At 43.5% G+C, this 22773-nt stretch overlaps 1 protein-coding gene across 1 annotated transcript in view; it reads right to left on the reverse strand.

Moving 5' to 3' along the window:
- LOC140190419 (ephrin type-A receptor 7-like) overlaps window positions 1-21912 on the reverse strand; it is an 827081-nt gene extending 805169 nt beyond the window's left edge. Inside the window, exon 1 of the mRNA XM_072246980.1 lies at window positions 21716-21912. Within this exon, the coding sequence (XP_072103081.1) occupies window positions 21716-21806 (91 nt within the window). The 5' untranslated portion in view covers window positions 21807-21912. The remainder of the gene's footprint in view (window positions 1-21715) is intronic.
- Between the last annotated feature and the right edge of the window lie 861 nt (window positions 21913-22773).

Raw genomic sequence — 22773 nt, forward strand, 5'->3', positions numbered from 1 at the left:
TGGTGGAGCAGGTTCAGTGGGCCAGATGGTTTACCTCTGCTCCTGTTTCTTACGTTCTTAAAACACACAGGATCTGCAGTGGCACTGAGAGCAAACAGCAGGTTCATCAGGGATGATGAGCAGAATCTCAGTACTTTCCCAGTAGGAGTGATGGGAGAAGCACATCATTGTCTATCTGTGTCCTGGGGTATGCTTGGAAGCAAGTGACCTTCAATAAATGGAATGTTTGCAAAAAGCATTTCAGACTGAAAGATATGTCGGTTCTTTACATAACACCCTGATTTAAATCCACAAAGAGCACACCCACTGTGCCTGAGGTACTGTGAAGATTAACACAAGCCAGCAAAGAACCAACCACTTGGCCCCTCTAGTGGCTCAGCGGGTAAGCACATCCCACATCTGGTGTCTGGCATCGGCAACCAGGAATTCGATGATTTCTAGCGCTAATTTTTCTCAAGTTACCTATGCTTACCTTCCTCCTCTCTAATTGGCCTCAGTACCTTGTGGGTAGGGTAAAGAAAAGAACTGTCAGCATCCTTTTCCAATAGCTTGCCAGAAAATCCTGCCGGAAAGTCATGTTAGTAAATGACAATATTCCTTACTCACAAGATGTGGTCACCATAAGCGGGCCCATCTCATCAAGTAACATCAAATAAAGGAATGAATACAAACTGCCCCTACTGAGTAGGAGCAACAGCTCTTCCTACAATGTTATTTGAACCAGATGCACTTTTTACAACACTCCAGTCATTCCACGATCATCATCGCACAGACTAACTTTTCATTCTAGTTTTATTTAGCCACTTGTATTTGAATTCCCTTGTTGCCATTGTGGATTTAAATTCATTTTCAGATCAATAGTTTGTATATCAGTCCAGTAAATTAACCTCTATACAGACAGAAACAGATCCTGAAAATGTATGAGAGAACAGAACTGATGTCCTCTTTATAAATAGTCTCTCGCTTGCTACTATCAGAAATAGCAAGCTATCCCGATCAGAGATTAAGGGAGCTAGGGCTTTACTCTTTGGAGAGAAGGAGGATGAGAGGAGACATGATAGAGGTGTACAAGATAATGAGAGGAATAGACAGAATGGATAGCCAGTGCCTCTTCCCCAGGGCACCACTGCTCAATACAAGAGGACATGGCTTTAAGGTATGGGGTGGGAAGTTCAAGGGGGATATTAGAGGAAGGTTATTTATTCAGAGAGTGGTTGGTGCGTGGAATGCTGTGCCTGAGTCAGTGGTGGAGGCAGATACACTAGTGAAGTTTAAGAGATTACTAGACAGGTATATGGAGGAATTTAAGGAGGGGGGTTATATGGGAGGCAGGGTCTGAGGGTCGGCACAACATTGTGGGCCGAAGGGCCTGTACTGTGCTGTACTATCCTATGCTCTATGTTCTATCCCGGAGAGAACTCTGAGTCCATGGTATGTCCTCCCATCAGGAATGTCTGAGGAATGGCAATCCCAGCCAAAGGTGGGGAATTTTGAAGCAAGTTCTGTCATCTCTGAACTGCATTTTAATTCCCAAAGCTTCAGGACTGCACTTGGGTCTCAAGAGGTGTATAATTAATAACACATACAATGAGAACATTGCTAAATGTTAATTGATGACAGTTTCAGAGAAACTGGTTGTGCACTTGCTTAATGTAGTTGGTTATTAACGAGCTTGGCAGAGGGGAGGCGTTAAATTTCAATGATTATCTCTTCTATATTAAACGCTTATGTTATGTACCCCGTAACTGGGTTGCCAAACCAGCAGAAGTGGATCACTCAGTTGGAGTCTGGATTACTAGAACTAAGAAAGTTTTATTAAAGAAACAAGCAACACAGTACTCTAATCAAAAAGGATAATAAATGCAACAGTTCAGCAATGATAAACACACATGTACACAGAATTAAGATAACAGGATCAATCAAGCTCTATCGTTGTCTAGGGGTAAATGACCAGTTTCAAAGTGACGCAAAGTTCAGTTCAATTTAGTTCAGTTCAGTTCGCAGTAATCGCTGCTGTGGCGATGGACAGTGGAGGGGAGGAGAGAGAGAGCAAAAACGAATGAATATTCAAGGCTTCCAGACAGACTTCGCAGTCAGCTTTCCGGCGAGTCCTTTGTGATGTCATCTGAGGTCACCGACCGTGACCCCTCCGTTTCCAGATACGATCGTTGCCCTGCGCTGAACCTGGCACCCAGGCAAGGGTGGACACACACCAGGTTCCCGCCGATCGTGCCTTTCCACCCTGTGCGTTTATGGCCCGGTACTTCCCACCGACTTGTGAGAGACGCACCGCTTCCAGGGTCTTGTTACCTCAGGTGTCATGTGTGTGCCCTACCTTAGCGAACCTATCCCTTTTTATTCCCCTGCTGGGGTATCGCCTGTCCATCACTTCAAACAGTTCAGGGTTCAAAGGAGGAGCCGCTCTTGACAGCTCTCTCTCCCGTCCCTTCATTACACATCTCCAAATGCTGCTCCATTGTTTTCCTTATCTCTCTCTCTCCTGAAGACAGGTGGCAGACCAACTGCTGATCACACAGGACAGCTACATCTTAATCTATGTGTATTCTTGTCACACTTCCCCCCTTTAAGGATTTTTACCGGGGTGTAAAAATTACAAACATGAATACATTATTTGATACACACACAAATATACATCTTTATCAGCTATTTGGTTAATACAGCAAGTTTGAAGTTGTCAACACCTGACAGACAGTCAGCCATCACATTTTCTGTTCCTTTTATATGTGTTATTAATAATCCCTTAGACCAGGCTCCAACTTAGCAAACTTCATAGTGGCCAAAAACACTGATGAATTGCGATCAATGTAACCTCTCACTTGGTTTTGTCCTGGACCACAATAACAAGGGTCGTCCCATTCCGACTTAGTTTTCTCTCGCAAGGGCTTAGTAGGAGGGGGAGGGGTAGTGACCGCAGAGTTATTGCAAAACTTCCTATAGTACTCCACCATCTCCAAGGGCCTTCTGAGGGCCCTCTTGTCTGTCGGGGTTGGGAGGTCAGAGATAGCCTGCTCTGTAGCTTGTATCACTGCCAGCTGCCCCTGTGTCACCACAATTCCCAGGTAAGTGACCTTCGTGTGGCCAAACTCATTTTTTTCAAGGTTCACTATCAAGCTGGCTTCAGACAGCCGTATTAAATTGCCAATACACACCTCTGTGTTCGTCAGCCCTTTAGTCACTGAATTACTCATTCTATATGGATGTTGCTTGCTAGGCTGACCGATTGTACCTGACACCACCCAACATCCCAGTTCTTTGCATCGCCTCGGGACAACCAAACACACGGGTGCAAGTTGTTTAATTACTTCTCCTAAAGAGTCGCTTTGTTCGGAGATTAAGGGAGAGACCTTATCAGCAGAGCTGGCCAAAACAATAGCCTTCTCCCATCTGGTCGATACCATACTCATCTTTTCAAAATGTTTTTTTTCTCTTATCGGGGGGACCCTAGCTTCATTGATTTCCGTGCTAACACGACTAGGTTTGTTAGCATATCAAAAGCGTGTGACCGTCTCAGTTCGCGTCGGTCTTAATCAATAACATCCTTCCCCCTGGGCAGCCGGTAAACCTCTTTCATGGTTCCACCAACTGTTCCCTCCAGTACCGCAAAATGTCCACTGGGGGGTACCTTGTGGGCCAGGTTAAAAACCTCATCCCCATAACTCTTTTGCACCACCCCCCATTCCTCATCTGCGGGCACGGTACTTGGTCTCCCTTGCTTCCTTAGCACTTCCTCCTCCACACAATAGCCTACTAGTTCCCTTGTCAAGTCTGTGTCAGAGAGAGCTGTCTCTGCCAAAACCATCAGCCCCTCGTCTCGCTCCTGCGTCTGCACAAATTCTTTCCTGGCTAATGCTACGTCTGTCCCAGCTCCCTCACTACCTCTTGCCTCACTACACTCTTTCTTTTCACTTTCTACCCCCTTCTCGTACAAGGCTGGCAGAAACGTCTCAGCTAAATTTACTACCGCGGTCCCGTGATGAACCTGTGAGTCCATGGGCGGGGCCTCAATGCTGGCAGGCTGACCTGTCAATCTCACTGCTGGGAACACGATTCCCCCGGTGATGTCATTACCAAGCAAGACTTCCACACCTTTCATCGGTAATTCGGACCTCACCCCGATCGTGACTAGTCCAGAGACCAGGTTGCTTTGTAAGTGTATCTGGTGCAAAGGGACTGACTCTGTCCCTTCCCCAACACCTTAGACCTTGACCTCCCCAGTCTGGGTCTCTGAGCTAAACTCTAATACACTCTTCAGTATTAGTGACTGACACGCTCCCGTGTCTCTCCAGATCCGCACTGGAACTGGTTTGAACCCCTCCTTCACTGACACCAATCCGGCCGAGATAAACCTCTCGCGCCCTTCCTGAACTTTGGCAGACCTGTCCTTCCCTAGCGGTTCGTTTACCAGCTCAATACAGCCAGTCAAAATCGCCGTTTTTCCTTTTCCCGTCTCCTTCTTTGGGGCAAAGCACCTGGACGCAAAGTGTCCGACTTTCCCGCAATTATAACGGACGACCCCAGGAGACTTCCTACCAGACTGCTCCCGGTCTACCTTATCCTTCTCGTTAGTCCCCGGCTTACTTTCTGACTTTTCTGGCGGACTCTCCCCGCCGTCCTGACTACCCTTCTGGTAGCCTTTACTCGGGGCAAACTTCATTTTATGCGTCAACGCATACTCATCCGCTAACTTAGCAGTTGCGGCTAACGTGGCTGCCTCTTTCTCATCTAGGTAGGGTCTCATACCCTCAGGGACACAACCTTTAAACTGCTCAATCAGGATCAGCTATAGCAGTCTGTCATAATCCCCCTCTACTCTCTTCGAGGCGCACCAACGTTCACAATATGTCTGCATCTCACGGGCAAACTCTAAATACGTGCAGTCCCACTGCTTCCTTGCATTCCAGAACCTCTGCCGGTATGCCTCCGGGACCAACTGTTAAATCCTGAGGATGGCCTCTTTCACCACCTCATACCTCTGGGCATCTTCCGCGGACAAAGCTGAGTAAGCTTCTTGGACTTTGCCTTTCAGTACACTCTGAAGCAAAACAGCCCACTTATCCCTCGGCCAGTCCTGACTTATAGCCACTTTTTCGAAATGGAGAAAGTACTGATCCACGTCGGTATCATCAAATGGAGGAACCAGCCTAACCTCCTGGGTCGCCCAGAACCCACCACCTTGGTTCGGCACAAGCCCCTGCTCTGCCCTTATCCTTAACTTCTCCAGCTCAAATTCCCTTTCCCTCTGTTTCTCCTCTCGCTCCAGCTGTCTCTCTCTCTCTCCCGCCTTTCTAACTCTTCTCTCTCCAACTGTCTGTCCCTCTCTCTCTCTTCTCGCTCCAACTGTCTGTCCCTCTCTTTCTCTTCTCGCTCCAACTGCCGTACCCGGAACTCGTGCTCGAATCTCAGTTTTTCAAGCTGTACCTGTACCGCGTCTCCAGCAGGTTTTTCAATAGACACCACCTCCAGCTCGCCTTGGGGAAACACACCTTTAGATACATAGTGCTCTGCGATAGCTCTGTGTATCTGCTCTCTCCTCATTGTCGACTTCCCCTTAGCAAGATTCAACAGTTTGGCCACAGCTACCAATTCCGATTTCCTGGCATCCTCTAATGCCTCCAAGGTCGGCACCTTTATAAATTCCTCAGCCTCCATTTTTGCTGTTTGTCTTTTCTTTCTTTCGGGAATTTTGTCCCAATCAATTTACTCCGTCCCAAATTTAACATTCAAAATCTCGGACGAGCCCCCACTTATGTTACGTACCCCATAACTGGGTTGCCAAACCAGCAGAAATGGATCACTCAGTTGGAGTCTGGATTACTAGAACTAAGAAAGTTTTATTAAAGAAACAAGCAACACAGTACTCTAATCAAAAAGGATAATAAATGCAACAGTTCAGCAATGATAAACACACATGTACACAGAATTAAGATAACAGAATTAATCAAGCTCTATCGTTGTCTAGGGGTAAATGACCAGTTTCAAAGTGACGCAAAGTTCAGTTCAATTTAGTTCAGTTCAGTTCACAGTAATCGCTGCTGTGGCGATGGACAGTGGGGGGGGGGGGAGAGAGAGAGCAAAAACGAATGAATATTCAAGGCTTCCAGACAGACCTTCGCAGTCAGCTTTCGGGCGAGTCCTTTGTGATGTCATCTGAGGTCAAGGACCGTGACCCCTCCGTTTCCAGATACGATCATTTCCCTGCGCTGAACCTGGCACCCAGCAAGGGTGGACACACACTAGGTTCCCGCTGATCGTGCCTTTCCACCCTGTGCGTTTATGGCCCGGTACTTCCCACTGACTTGTGAGAGACGCACCGCTTCCAGGGTCTTGTTACCTCGGGTGTCATGTGTGTCCTGCCTTAGCGAACCTGTCCCTTTTTATCCCCCTGCTGGGGTATCGCCTGTCCATCACTTCAAACAGTTCAGGGTTCAAAGGAGGAGCCGCTCTTGACAGCTCTCTCTCCCGTCCCTTCATTACACATCTCCAAATGCTGCTCCATTGTTTTCCTTATCTCTCTCTCTCCTGAAGACAGGTGGCAGACCAACTGCTGATCACACAGGACAGCTAACATCTTAATCTATGTGTATTCCTGTCACACCTGCTATTCTAGCTTCCTTGCAATATGTTCAGTAACTTCCCCAAATATTAACATTCAACTACTGTTCACAAAAAAAATGATTAATTAATAAACTCATTAAGGTTCTGAGAGCAATATTCCCTCCAAGAAAGAACATAGTGCATGGTACAGAATAGGATCGGTACTTGGCCCACAAAGTTTGTGCCAAACACGCTGTTCAGTCAAACGAAATCTCCTCAGCCTGTGCATGATCAGATCCCTCCATTCCCTGCATATTCATCTGTCTTTCTGAAAGATTCTTGGAAAGAACTTTTCTATTCAGATTCATAGTTTTTACACTTTGTGTTTTCAGTTGTACTTTCTCATTTTTTTGTGCGCAGCGGGGAGGGGGATTTAGGGATCACTGTTCTTGTGGCATTTGTTCAGGGGTGGCAGGGAGGGTCCTGGGTCGATGCTCTTGTTGCATTTTGTGTTGTTTTTTTTTATACCAGGAGAGGGGGATTTGGGGGCCAATGTTCTTGTTACATTTCATGCAGGAAGAGGGGGGATTGGGGTTTGCTAATCGTATTGCCGTTCTCTTTGGGCAGACCACGGGTGGGGATGGGTTTATTGTTTCTCTTTGAATGACCTCCATGGTTTTCTAAGCTTCATGGCTATCTGGAGAAGAAGAATCTCAGAGTTGTTTACTGTATACGTTCTTTGATAATAAATGAACCTTCGAACCTTTTCCTTGAACACTATCTTCCTATCTGCATCTACCACCTTCAAAAGATATTTGGCTAAGTGAATGCATAGGAAAGACTTGGAGGGATATGGGCCAAATAAAGGCAAATAGGACTAGCCAATGAGCCTTTTTCAGTGCTCTATTAGTCTACGATTCTATGACCTCTCCTGGCAGCATGTTCCAGACACCAACCAGTAGGTGTTTAAAAACTTGTCCCACATATCGCATTTAAACCCTTGCTCTATTATCTTAAACGTACCCCAGCATTTGGCCTTTCTCTCTGGGAAGAAAGTTTTGAATGTTAACTCTATCTATGCCTCCCTTGATTATATAAACTTCTATCAAGTTTCCCCCTTAGGTTCTAACACACCAGAGAAAACAACCCAAATGTTGTCCAACCTCTCCTTAAACTTCATTCCCCCTAAACACAAAAGGTCCTGCAGATGCTGGTAATCCAAAGCAACACACACAAAATGCTGGAGGAATGCAGCAGGTCAGGCAATTATATTTAGCATTTCTAATTTAAAATGAGGAAAGCTACTCAGGTCAGCCAATATTGCTTTTGCCTCTAACCCTTGCAGAATTATTGTCCACTTGTTATTCGCGAAACCATTAATCACCTTGAATCCCCAAAGGAAAATGTCAGTAGGCTACAACACCATGAAAGAGTACATTACAACCATCTGGTTCTGGTTCAATGTCTGCACACTCCTTTTCCTGGGGATTTCAAAGGAATGATCCAGGTACTGGAATGGGGAGTTGCTAAATTTTCTCCCCCAAATAAAACCAAGAGCAGGAGATGATTAAGCTATAGATTGCACAGTTTCTTTGGTATGAGGTGGTAGGAAGAGGAGTTGTAGAAATAAGAAATGAGTTGCTTGTTAAAGACATATGATTCCCCACGTGGAGCAGGAACACATGGTCTCAATCAACAAGGCCAGTAGGACCTTTAAAAGGGTTTGTCTTTTTGACAGTACCACAGAAACCTCTGAAGCTTAAGCTGATGAGATCAATCAGAAATAGCTACTCAAAATGTCTCAGCAGGTAGGGCTGTATCTGTGGTGGAACAGTTAATGTTTCAGGTAGACAGGCCAACTATCTTTGTCCTGCAATCGATGCTGCTTGACCCACTAGTTATTAGGAGCTTTTTTATGTCTGAGTTACAGCGTCTGCGGTATTTTGCTTTCAGACCTAAAATGTCTCACTCTTCCTTCACTTATTTCACGTACTGAAAATTCCTCCCTTGATAAGGCCAGTTAAGCAAATACTAGGTAAGTTTGCTTCCTCTACACCGAAAAGCCTTTTGAAGCTTATTGTCATAGCGTCCCACCAAAAAATCTCCTACTTTTGCACAAAATAGATTGGCTTCAGAAACACATCCTCTCCTTCTTATGTTAGCTGTGGAACGAGATACCCACCACCAGCTTGTTCCCAACAGAATGTTGGAAGGAACCAGAATTTCCATTTCTGCCAGATTCAGCTTAAAATGAACTGAACTGAAGCAGGTATTAAATCAGTGCAGACTTACGATAGAGTGAGGGAGGAGATAGGAGAAAGGTGCAAAAACAGTCAAAACCTAAAAGGAGAAACAGGAATCAGATGGCAATCAGTCGTGAATCTGCTCCATTGTGTTAACTCTCCTACATGTTAATTAATCCACTTTACATTCTGGAGTTCCCCACCTTTAGACTTCCAACTCTGTGACTTTCTATTTGATTCCAGTCCTTGAAAACCCTTTTACCCCATTCAGCCCATCACTTGTGGAAAAGCAGAAAATGACCCACGGCAACAACAGGGAGGGAGAACATATTTAAAAATTTTTATCTGCATCTTACAGGCAAGATAACCCGACTACACGCATTTAAAAATATTCATCTATAAGGATTTAATGTTTGCTCTGTGAGGGGGCAATTATTATAAGCAAGTAATTAACGATGGATAATACGATCTTATTACTAACCTTTAGGTGATTACCTCTCTGATTACTACCAGAGGGGAAGTACACGATCCTGAATACACACACTCAACCTTTTTAGGAGTAGCTTTATCCCATCTGCCATCAGATCTCTGAACAGATATTGAACACAATCTCACTATTTTTCCTCCTTTTTGCACCACGCATACAGTATACGTGTTGCAATTTATTGTACATTTTATGTCTCCTGCTTCCAACAAACAGCACATTTCACGACACAGGTCAGTGTTAATAAACCCGATTCTGATTCTGAGCTGAGTAATCAGAGGTTTGGTTCCCGAATTCCATACCCCAATTTAGCCATGCAGTACTGTACTTTAAAAACTGGCTAACATGTTATGTCCTGGACATTACTGTTATGTGACAAACAGTTTGGCATTTCTTGCGTCTTCTGCTAACTGGTACTATCAGAACTTATTCTGCCTCGGCATGATGGAGATACCTTTGAAGGCATTTGATGTTTAATGTTTCAAATGAATGGAATAGCTCAGGTTAATCTGCCAACTTGCAAACACTAACATTTCAATTATGCCATTGAATCAACTGAATCTATTGTAGTTCTGCATAATGATATCCATTACATTCTTAACCTTGCCTTCATTCCATAGAGGGTAGCTTCCAGTTTAACTCTTTAAGGGTATTTAAAATACATTTAACAACTGTGCCTGCAATACCTATTGCTCCTTTAGGTGGTGCCACAATAGATAATTTCATTATAAAGATGCCACACACATCTCTTTTATAACTACAGCATATCAGATAATGCTAGTTGACCTCTGTAAAAAACACATTCTGAAAATGCTTCAATTTGCTACAAAAGTGGTCGGGGTGGGATTTTAACTAGAATATATTTTTATATACATTCTAAAATTTGTTTATATAAACTGTTAATGCTATTTTTCCTCTCACACTTCATCTGGACCATTTTTGCTTGTTCCATATCTCTTCTTATCCTTGCCTTTTAAGAGTTCTGTGCTGAAAGGTTTAATTGATCTAGACTCGGCAGCCTCCCTGGGACAAGTGCCTCTATTATATTTGAGAATTTATGCTTCCAGGTTTCAAGTGGATGGCCCCATTATTGCCCATGTTTTATCCCACCAGCCATGGAGTTAGATAGCCCTTAAGCTGAATTTTAGATTCCGCAGATCTGATAGGTTCAGTTTCCCTAATTTCCAGAAGCCACTATCCATGCCAGAAAACATCTGCTTTACAACTGTCTTCCAACAAAAATACAAAAGGACCATATTTCAAAAGCCCTACCGAGATTATCTTGACCACTTTAAAAGTAGGTGAAAGTGCACAAGTGTCCTGAGTACTCAAATGTAACTTCTCTCAGTGTTCTTTATGAAGTGTACATATTGAAAATACTGTCGGTACTAGTAACCCAGAGAAATACAAAAATACACTGGGAATACTCATGTTAGGCAGAGGGGAAATTATCATTCAACTCTCTGATCTGATACCTGAACTGGGAAAACTGGAGATAACAATTGGGTTTAAGGATCAGAGAAAGGAGAGAATGGAGGGAAGAAAAGGAAGCCATGATTGGATGGAAGGCGAGCAAGATTAAAGGATGAGAAAGCAATGTAATAAAAGTCAGTCAAAGGAGAAGCAGATCAATGTGAGAACATGCTTGGTCAGCTGGAGGAGGACAGGGAGGAGGGAGATAGGGTGAAGAGGGAGCTGGAGAGCAGGGGTGGTGATAATGAGAAGCAGTGGTGAAGAGCAGGGATGGTGGCAAAGGAGGGTGGGGGAAGAGAACAGGACAGGTTCAGACCCAAGTCAAGGAAGGAATAAAGGCTTGTGCTGTCTTGGTGGGGAACTGAGATGTAGAAAGGTTGGCTGTTCATGATGAATATGAAATGGGGTTGTGTTAAAGTCCCAGAGGACAAGATGGCACCGAGCTGTAATGCCCATTGAGGTTGTGACTCAGACAGTTGATATTTAGGTTTGTAGGGATGATTTTGGGGTGCAGGGAGTTAGGGGTTAGGTTAGGCTTTTGGGACAGGGATGAGGCGAGTGAGAGATCAGGGGCAGTGTATGAAGAGTCAGGGTCAAGAGTTTGTGTTTGGAGTCCAGGTTGCAGTGCTCCATGGTCAAAGGTCAGTGATCCCAAATATGGGGTAGGCAGGTGCTGAGGAGACCAGTCACCTCAAGGTTGAAGAGTCCTGGGAGAAAGGTCAATAAGTGGGGTGGGAGACATCAGGTTTGCCAGTCTGTGTGAATTTGGAAGTTGAATCTCAAAACCATGACTGGTGAGTCCTGGGATCAAGGCCCAAAGTTCAAAGTACCTTGATTAGTGAGTCCTGGATTTGATATCCAGAGGTCAGTGAGGACCAGAGGGAAGGCCAAAGGTCATCATCCAGAGGTCGGCGAGTCTGGAGGTAAAAGCAGGAAGGTTGATGACTGAAGTCAACAAATGTGGAGATAGAGACCCAAAAGTTGAAGCTCCTAGGTGAGCTTATCCAGAGGTCAGAGGTCGGATCTGTGATGGAGAATAGAAGCAGCAGCACTGTGTTGTAAAGAGGCTTGGCTTGGTGGAAATTGGCACAGCTGACCGGCTGATCATGATGCAAAGTTTTGGAAAGAGGCCAATAGAGAAAGAGAGAGGTGATGGACACAACCAGTCAGACAGGGGATCAATGAGCAAAATGAAGGAAAGGAGTTAGAGAAAGCTAGAAGCTTTTCTTCTCTTCATATTTGTGAAACACATTGAACTTCAATAGCCTCTCATGGAAGACAAAGGAAATGGAAAAGCAGTGATAATTGGCTTTGATTCTGTTGTATAGACTGGCAGGAAATGATAGAATGGGTGGGTATTCAGCATATATAAAAAAAATTAGATGCCCAAGGAGCTGGGTGGGGTAGGACATCAGAACGGAGTGCTCACACAGAAGGATCTCTGGGTTGTACTGGATCTGAGAAGGCAGCTAATGGAAAGGGACAGCAGAAGAGAATGTGGTGGAAAGGGGCTGAGAGAAGGCCCGTGACCTGGGAAGAAGTCATGTGCAGCCTCGGCTGTGCAACAGGAGAGACGTGAATGGCAGAGGAATGGCAGAACCAAAAACACAAAGTGACTATAACTTCTGCAGAGTTTGTCCAGGAAGATACAAGATGAGTAAAATCTTGGATTATCACGGTAATGCCCAGCAGGTGATGATGGAGCAGACAGTGTTTCTCATGTTGACCTTCCTTCCCTGCATAGGGAATGAAGACTCTCTCACAATGGCCTGACCCTCATGGCAGTTATCTGGACCAACCTTCACCCTACGGCTCTGCCATGTAACATAGCAACACCTATTGCACTGAGTGCTCCCACCTTGGGACTAGACTTTCTTAACAGGGGTCAGCAACTTCCTACAGCCTCTTACTTACTGCTGTATCATTTAGTATGCCTCTCAACCCAGAATGGATCACAGTTCTCAATAGGAAGATCAGGTTCTTTCAAGCAGCGCTTATGGAAAGATGTTGCACAGATTAATTCTGAATAAAGTAATTAATTCCTTGACTTATTGAAGAACAGTTGGTGGGTTACACAAGCACTCTGAGTCCTCTTCCTCCATTCAGCATTCAGCCGAAATCATGCCCAAAAACAAACACGTGCACAGGCCATCAGTAACAACAACAAACAGATGACTATAAAGCAAGTGTGTGGAATTGCACTCCAGGCAGTGGTGGCCATATGGAATAAGCACATTTCCTAAGGAGCACAGGGAAAGTGGCATCATGGGGTGCCACAATAGAACAGCAGTTAGAGGGCGTGTTTGCAGCTCGGGGGCGTCAGAGTTTGGAGTTCAATTCTGGCGTCCTCTGTAAGGAGTTTGTACCATCTCCCCATGAATGGGTGGGATTCCTCCCACAGTCCAAAGCCGTAACATTTAGTAGGTTAATTGGTCATTATAAATTGTCTTACAACTAGGCTAGGGTTAAATAGGTGAGGCTGTTCCGCATTGTATCTCTAACATAAAATAAATTTTAACAATCCCTCTTGCAATTCAACGTATGAACAGTGACAGGCAGTTCAGGCCCTTCAGCCTATCTCACTGCTCAATAACAAGCAAAAAAGGTCTGGTCACCGGTATCTAATCCAAGGCTTTGAATCATCCTCAGCCTGATTCCATCTGCAGCCATGATCAAATCAGATTTTGGTTTCAAATCCAAATGAGGGACGTGTGCTGTGCTGGTGAAGAATTTTAAAAAAAACAGATAGATTTTATTGTCTCGCTGCCCTTTTTCCTCTTGAACTGTGTAGCGAAGAATAGGAACTCTTACCGAGGAAATAGATTTGAAGCAGCCAGTGACTAAATAGCCAACCACACCCGAGTACACAGAATCCACAGTAAAATAATATAGAGTTTTAAACTGTGACTTCATCGATAGCAACAGCTGAGGACGTGGTGGTGACCCTCAGAAGTAATTCAGGCCACATGGCTCAAGTAGATTCTACCTGACCATCGTAACTTTCAAAACGAAGAAGTGTATCCCATTGCACTGGGAGTTAATTTTATGCTAACATTCCTGGCAGGATTACTGCAGTGCAAGGATGGCAGAAATTACATCCTAATAAATCCCCAACACAACCTTATTCGAGGGTTCACTGTCAATACAACATAATGAAACCTGGCAATGCCTTCGTTTTATAACATGCTGTCCAAATGAGTATTTATTTTCAATCAACATTTTAAATTGAACACTGAAGTCTAAGGTGATAGGTTGACATCTGACAAACCACGATGCAAGGTGATTGTGTTGATAAGTTACTTGGGGTTCTGTGAGACGGAATCACACTCAGATATATTTTTATTTTACAATTTACGTCAGTGCATTTAATTCACAATCTAAAGTAGCGTTTTAATTTTTTCGATAAACTTGATCATGAACTCTTCAACACGGTGCTTAAAGCATATATTTTGCTTTTGTCAAGATTATCGTCACCTAACTACATATATGTATACCATCAAATGAGACAATGTATCTCCGAACCAGGGTATAACGCACAGTAGTACACATAGCACACGATAATTTAAGAAAGTAAGGATAAAATCTACAGATGAATTTCGCATTAATAAACAAGTTAAAGTGCATAAATTAAATATTGTAAAGTACATAACAGATTTACCGGTGACCTTTTGAATATGATGTGGCAGGGAGTTCAGAAGCCTTATGGGCTGAGGGAAGAAATTGTTTCCCATACTGAATCTCCTTGTTTTTATCCGTCAGAATCTCCTGCCTGATGGTAGAAAGTCAAAAAGAATGCTGAATGGGTATGTAGGACTCTTGATAACACTAAGGGCCCTGTGTGTGCAACGCTTCTGATAAAAGTCTCCAATGGGTGATAGGGAGCCACTATGATCCTCTCAGCCACTCTCGCACTCTTTTGCAGGGGCCTCCAGTCTGGTGCTCGGCTGCTCCCATACCAGATGGTGATGCAGCTTGTCAGGACAGTCTCAATAGTGCAAACTAATCTGTAGTAAAATGAACATAACTTAAAATCTTAAAACTTACGTCCACCCGATGTACCTTTTATGATTATGAGAGGTTTCCTAAAGATTTTGTTAGTCAAATTTACAGAATTAAACTTTAAATATTCAATTAAAAGTCACAATAAAGTTAAAGCTGCTGTCCTCCACTATGTGGCAAAATAAAATGCCAGAACTTGTGACTTTAATGTGCACTTAAATGTCTCCTCAGGGCAGTGCAATGACATGGTGTAATGCAGCATCAGTTAAGACAGAAATCGCCTCACACTGTCACTTTGCTCAATCTTTGGCGTGGTGGTTAAAAGACAGCCAGCTGCCAATTCACTCTCGCACCTCACGGAGCATCTGACAGCAAACTGGCACTGACAGAGGGCAGGAGGGCAATTATACGCCCACTGGCACCATGGCACAGTGTCTGCCTGATGGTTTTGATAAAAAAAAAGGTCATCCTGAGAGAATGCCAGACTGGATTCTGCAGTCACAACAATCGCGAGACAATCAGCCCTTACTGTCACGGAAGAATTAACCGTGCAGCGCCTTCTGATGACTGAAATTGAACAGCTAAGCAAGGAAATTGAGAGGTTTGATACTCAGTTTGCCAAGCTCTTCCATGAGCTCGCATACACAGATTCAACGTTCAAATATAGGAAGAGCATGAAATTGGATTAGTTAACCGGCAGAAAATCTTGGTGCTTGTCCACTTATTCTGGAGAAAACTTATAGCTGCTTGCTAAAAATTATGATCCACCTCCGCTGCACAGGAAGCTTAACTTTATAAGAATATTGTACCTTCAGACAAACTACTGTTGAAGATTTAACCATCTGTCTGCCTCTTCTCTACTTCAATCACATCTTTTCCTCTCTTATGTTTTTGATCACCAACTTAACATCAGAGTTAAATATTCTAACTTATACTTTCTGCATACTACATTATCTAAAAGGATTTGTCATTCCGATTAGTTAAGAGGGACACAGTCACTGTGTTTCTTGTCCCAGTCCCATATAGAGGAGGACAGGTGCTTTGGTGAAATGTGGACAAAAGTTCCACGGAGAGTTTGTGGGCAAAGGCAGTGAAGAGCGAGCACTATTTGTTTGCCATTGGCCATGAATCTTTCCTCCCCCTGATGCTTGCTGACTTGCTGTATGCTTTCAACCGTCCATTTGAATTTCAGATTTGCAACATCTGCAGCAATTTCATGAGCGTTATGTTACAAAATGGATTACACACATTAATTAAATATCCCTATATTATAGAGCAACTTAAGAATTACGTGATTCTTATTTTCATCCGGCAGACCACGGCTGAAACCACTCTTCCACTAGAAGAAACCTAATTACAGTGTATCATTCCTTGACCGTTATGCAAGCTTGCCTGTCACTTCTGGCAGAATACTCAGTTGAAGGTGTTAAGCCAAGTGTGAGTGTTCCTGCCCTCAAAGAGTTACTTCTCCAAGTAACCCACAGTTGTTTGGTAAAGATCAAGGACAAAAACTTTCCACCAGAGAGGCATAACTAGTACTCTGGCACAGATCAGTGTGAACCACAGTTACTAGGAATCAGATAACATTGTCATGATTTGCACTGAATGAGTCCACACTCATCAGGGCAATTGCTGAATATGTCAGCGGGACTTATAATGTAGTTATACTCTCGCCCTCTTGTACTGATATCCATCAAAACAAAATCCACACACGGGAACCCAAACTCTGAGAAATACCATTGGGAAGCAAAGAGAAGTTTACACACATGTAAAAGAAAATAAATTCACAAACTACAGGGAAATTGATTGGGTGAAAGGGATTGATGGAATTTTCTGCTGGGAGATGGCATGGGCCAGATCAGCTGAATATCCTCTTCCTGTGTTTTAAGTATCTCTTTCAACTGTCACAGGGATTGCTTTGAAATCTCATTCAAACATAGAAGGAGGCTATTCTGCCCATCAGCTCTGCACTGGCTCTCACAGCATGCCCATCAATACTATTCCCTGCAACCCATTCCCTCTTATGTTTCGCAACTTCACTCTGATTCATTTAACTCTACCCAGATTAGGGGTGCTCTATTAAACTGTCCATCTTTGAGATGTGGGAGTAACACCCAGGAGAAGCTCACGCATCACAGAGAGAAGGTACAACTCTGCACAAACAGCACCAAAGGTCAGGATCAAACCTGGGTCACCAGAGACATGACGTAGGTTAAAATTCAATTATTTATTGCATTTCTGCCTTGAATAATAACATTTAACTGAATATTGGATTTTGATTATGTCCAAAGCAGCTATTGAGAAACTTCAGGACCTTCCAATGGATCTAATAGCTAATGAGGTACTTTAAGCATAGTGACTAAGTAAGAAACACAGCATGCTCACTGATCAGCGACCTACAGAGATACAATAAACACATTCATTAAGAAATAGAGGATTTCAGGTTGCTGCTCTTCTTTAAGTATTGCATTGGGAAAATTAACATTCACTCAAATACCAGGCTTACGATTTGTCCAATAAGCAACACTACATATGAATTTATGAGATTTAATATTCGCGTTTCTGGAATGGAACTTGAACTCCTGATCTTTTGATTCAGTAACAGGAATGGTACCAGTCCAGCCATCTTCAACACTGAATGAGAATTCAGAGTAACATCTCTCTCTCTCTCTGTTGATTTGTTTAAGGACGTGGAAATGGCAGAAAAACTGGGTTTAGAAAAATGGCCAGCTCAGAAGCATTACTGGTGGTGACACAATGACAATATTCCAGCAGGTTATGTATCATTTATTCACTGTAATTACTTGCAAAGAGCAAACAGCTTAAAATACAAGATTGAAGGAAGATATAAATTTCATATGAAAATAAACTATGCAAGCAGAGCTGACAATTTGTATAAACACTGCCTGATGGGATAAAGGAACACATTATTGGAACAATGAGTAAATATCACAGATGCAAAGCAGTCTCAAACATGCAATGCTCAGAATAATGATTCAGAGTAAGTGTTGTGTATATTTAGAAGGAAGCTGCAAGCAAGGAAAGGCAGCCATTGGGTTGTAAGGTTCAGTCAGCATCAACCCATCAGGAACCGAATGATGTGAGTATGAATCAGCGGAGATTTAAGGTCTATTAAGACCATCTGGTCGAAAGTAAAAAGATTATTATAAACTAATATCATCCACAGAAACAAGGAGTAATGTAATCTATCTGTGTTTGCTCTCCAGTAACATCAAGTCAAAGAGGTTATAACTTTCATGCTTAGTCATTTACTTCTAATAAGTGTCTTCAAGATAATAATGTGTTGTTGGATAAGGTAAATGTAGTAGTGATGTTGCTCATTGTGGGGAGAACATAAAAACAGATGATCACTAATGAATGTGATAAAGTATTCAGAAGAAATGTCATTAACTCAGAAAATGGTCTCTATATGCACACTGTTACTTTACTCATCCAACTAAAGATATGTTGAAGAAGCAGGTGGATTTACCATGAAGGTGAACCAACAAAGCAAGATGGAAGAGGTTCTTGTGCAGTAAAGAATAAACGCCCTATCTACAATTCAAGGTGCATTAACAGTGGGCAAAGGCTGGCTAATACTAATCTAATGTAAATACTATAATGATGAAACATTTCATAACTGAATTTATATTTTGTCAGATTAACATGGTTGAAAGTGAGCATGAAACTAAATATGGAAGAGTATTTTCTCTTTGTTTCATGGGTAAAGATTGTTAGGAGCTGAAGGGAAAATCAACCCATTCCTAATGGAAAAAACATAACCCACAGTTGGAGACTGGTAACTAAGGTGGGCAGGAGGCATTGGAGTTTCAAAGCTTCTGAACATGGCTGTGAGTGCAAACTCACAGATATGGCTGGGGCAGTGGGTATTCTGGTGCAAGACTCCTGTATGCCTTAAAATGGCTGCAGGCTGTGTATCTCCATGGCACCAGCACTACCTTCAAAACATTCCTGTTCTACTGTAGTCAAACTATAGAGCTGCAGAAGACACTAGAGACTGCAGACGCTGGAATATTGAGCAACAAGCTATTGGAGGAATTCATTGTGTCAGGCTGCATCTGTGGCAGGAAAGGAGTTTTTGATGTTTTGTTTCGAAACTCTGTATCAGGACATTCTATTGCAGTTGTAATGCAGGATTTTGACCCAAAACATTAACAGTTCCTTTCCTCCCACAGATGCAACCCAACACAATGGTTCCTCTAGCACAGTGTATAGCTAAAGGTATGGAAATGTGTAATGGTCACATCTACTAAGTGTTTATCATCTGTGACACCTGAAGAGATATTAGGGCTCACCTTTTTTATGATAAAGCGTCCATATTTTGACCAGCATATCTAACGCTTCTTACTTACTGCCCATTACACTGCTGGTGTTTAGGTCAGCAATGAAAGTCTTCATTTCTTTCTGTGTAGAAGGATTCTTCATTGCTGTTTCTGTAACGATTGTTTTTTGACCAGTCAGGGTTGTTAGCCCTGAGCTGAGCCCTTGAACCTGGAGGACTAGTAGACCACTCTTAGACTGGCCCCTACATTTTGACCTGTTTGGCATGGGTGATCACACCAAAAGCCAAAGCACAAGGGCCCAACTCCAGCCAAAATAGACTTCCAGATCATTGAGGCACGCAAGACTCCAAACCCCACAACAAGGTTGTGGTCTTCTTACAAGTCAGGAGCATAATCCTTTCATGGCACCTGTGCAGAAAAGTAGCCTGCAATAAGGTTCTCCAAATCTTCAGGAAGTGCAGGTCAGAAACACAGCCAGGTGCATCAAATGGGAAGCACGCAATGTGAGCCTAAACTGGAATAGGTTTATGTTGTGTTTCACAGGGTATTCTTCCAACTGTAAGATCGAGACAAGACAATGAGGCTTACAGGTTGTTTACTGCAATAACCAAGATCTGAAGGAAACTCACTTTCCTCCCTCCTTCTCAAATCGTTGTTTCCTGGAAGATACCCTCAGCAGCCTATCCTGCACTTCAATAATAATGAACAGAAAATTATCTTCGAAAGGTAGTGAGGGACATTTAGAACAAAACTGCTGATGCTGGAAACCTGAAAGAAATAGAATATGTTGGAAATAATTTAGCAGGTTAGGCAGCAGCGGCAGAGAAAAATAAAACATCGTTAACATTTCAGGTTGATGGCCCACGGACGCTGCCTGACCCACTGACCATTTCCAGCATTTTCTGGTTTTGTTGGGAAAACCGTTCTCGAACCTCTTTCGCCGATTGTTCCTAAAGCATCCCCGGCAACAATCTTCAGGGTTGTTCCTCATTCCGCGCCTTCTCTGAGCACACTGACTGATCGCCGCTATTGTCAATAACAGCTTCCAATCGCCATGGGACGAAAGGCTTAACCCAAACATCACAGAGATGTCGGGCAAAATCAGCAACTATATTCAGAATATGACGTCTTAATAAAGTACCGAATCGACAGGGCATCTGCCTTTGTGAGGAGGACTTGCTCGCATTGCAGAGTAATGAGAATTGTTAAAGAAACCGTTATATTGATAAAAACGAGTACTGTATATAAGCTGCGGAGAGAAAAAAACGACTAACGTTTCCCTTCTCACCTGTTCATCTATCATGACTCAATTATAATGGGTGTTCAGAGACAAAGGACAACTTATTTACATCACGTTGCTTTTGACAGGATACAAGGTAACCTCTGACCGGAGAGAGACAGGTGAAGTTTCCGATGTAATCCTTCTCATTACCACCTCTCCGACCATCGCACCTCTGTCCATCTCTCACTCAGTTTTATTTTACAAGCTGAAAATATTCCATCAAGCCAACACAGATAGCGATACAATTCTTGGACAGCGTGTAAAAAAAAAGATTCTCGCCTGCGATATATATCAAAAGCAATCTGTGGAAATGAGCATGTTGGCAAAGAGAAACCGAAGAAGAACTGTCAGGTGCACTTCTGTCTGGGCTGGATTCTGACCAGCAGTTAATTGGAGTACAGTATTCACAAATCCAAAAAGTTTCATTCTATATATACTAAGAGAATGTGTTCTAAGCAACTCCATTCCCCATCTGTCCGGCATTTATTTTTTTAAAGATTGAGAAAAATAAACCTTGTAATTGACACTAATTTCACACACTGCACACGCTATGCATTCTCCTTCCTTCCATACACACAGTACGCCCCATTCATTCACTCTCTCTTACACTGTTTGCACCATGCATTCTCCTCTCTGGCACAGACTATACACGCCATTCATTCTCCCTCACACACCTTTCATTCCCCATCTCAAACACAATACCATCCCCACACTCCCTCTCTCACACACACTGTACAGACCATTCATGCTCTCTCACGCACACATTACACGCTTTCCCTTCGCACAGTGTACATCACCAACTCCCTCTCTCCCACACGCGCGCATCCCACTCTATCCGCTCTCACACACAAACCTACCATTCACTCTCTAACATAGAAACATCATTCTCACACACAAACACACACAGATTCACAAGATTCATTCTCTCTTATTCCCTCGTACAAACAAAATCAAATTTGCACGCTCGCATACACACCATTCACCCATAAACTGACTGTTCTTTCACGTTCTCTCAGACAAAATTGACACTCACACGCATACCACAATGTACATCTCTCTCCCTTCACACACACTCTCTCTCTCTCACTCACTCTCTCTCACTCTCTCTCTCTCTCTCTCTCTCTCTCTCTCTCTCTCTCTCTCTCTCTCTCTCTCTCTCTGTCGGATCTTGGACCGCACAGACTTGATACTGGACATTCGGACCCTCTCCCACCCTCTCACACTCTGTCAGCCCACCCTGGGCAGGTAAGTGAGTGCCTAACCTGGGCGACCGGAGAGGGCACAGGTTCTGTCCGCTCTGCCGGCCCTGCCACCCCCGCCCGCTCTTTCCTTGTCTTCCCCTCCCCTCTGTTCACACTCCCGGCCGGTCGCTCACCTTCGTTCGCGGCGCTGTGGCCACTATGCAGGAGAAAGTTGAGCAGGACGAGCCGGCTGAAGCGCAGGCGAGCGCTCCACACAAAAGTCATTCTAAATTCCTGCCCGGACCCTTGTCTCCTTCGCCAGCTCCCGCCAGTCTAATGACTTGCTGTACTTGATGCTGGTAACTCGGGATCGCCACAGTTACCCCTCTCTCTTTCCTTGATCCTATCTTTTATTATATTCCGGCTTCTGCTCCCATATCATCAACCCAGGTGGATGCCTGGCGCCCCGGAGAAAGGGCGTCGGGACCTGATTGGCAGCTCTTTTGGCCAATTGTAACCTAAAGAAGGCGGTCGCCGAGGCCACTGGAACTTTGATTGACACCATATTATCCAATGATACAGCTCTCTGTGTTAATTAAGGCGGGGCCTCCAGCTTACCCGGCCAATAATTCACAGTGGGTGTGGGAAGTTTGACAGCCGGGCTCGCCCCTTTCGTAGTGATTTTAGCCACCCCAGGAGCACAAATTGATAATAATTATTATTATGATTGCTGTTAACCGCTTTGCATTCAAGCTGTTGAATTTAATTCCATCCAGCTAATTTACACCATGCAATCTTCAAATAACAAAAAAAAATGAGTTGGGAAAACTGTCATTTCACAGTTTAATACAAACGTTAGGAAACTGCAACACTTCACGCGGATTAAATGGAAAATATATGAGTCGAACTCAGATAAATGAAGATCACGGTTGCAGAAAGAGTAATATTATGTCACACTCATGTTGAAGATTCTCGGTGCATGGACTGTAAATATTTAAAAGCTCCCACCTCTTAAAAACAACTAGGTTTTGCTAATTGAGGGTTTTCAATCGAATATATAAAGAGAAATCAGTAGATCTAGAATAAATAAATTCTCGAAACGGTTCCGTAAAGTATTTCACAACAGGATTGCTTGAAAAGGCCAGAACGCATTAGAAAAATGGAACAGAGTGAATGGAAATTTAGCTGACGGCTTGGGAAGTTGTGGTAAATGGGATATGGCGAAAAACTGGTCAAGTGTGAGGTGCTTTCG

The sequence above is a fragment of the Mobula birostris genome, chromosome 30 (assembly GCF_030028105.1).
Source record: "Mobula birostris isolate sMobBir1 chromosome 30, sMobBir1.hap1, whole genome shotgun sequence".
Lineage (NCBI taxonomy): Eukaryota > Metazoa > Chordata > Chondrichthyes > Myliobatiformes > Myliobatidae > Mobula > Mobula birostris.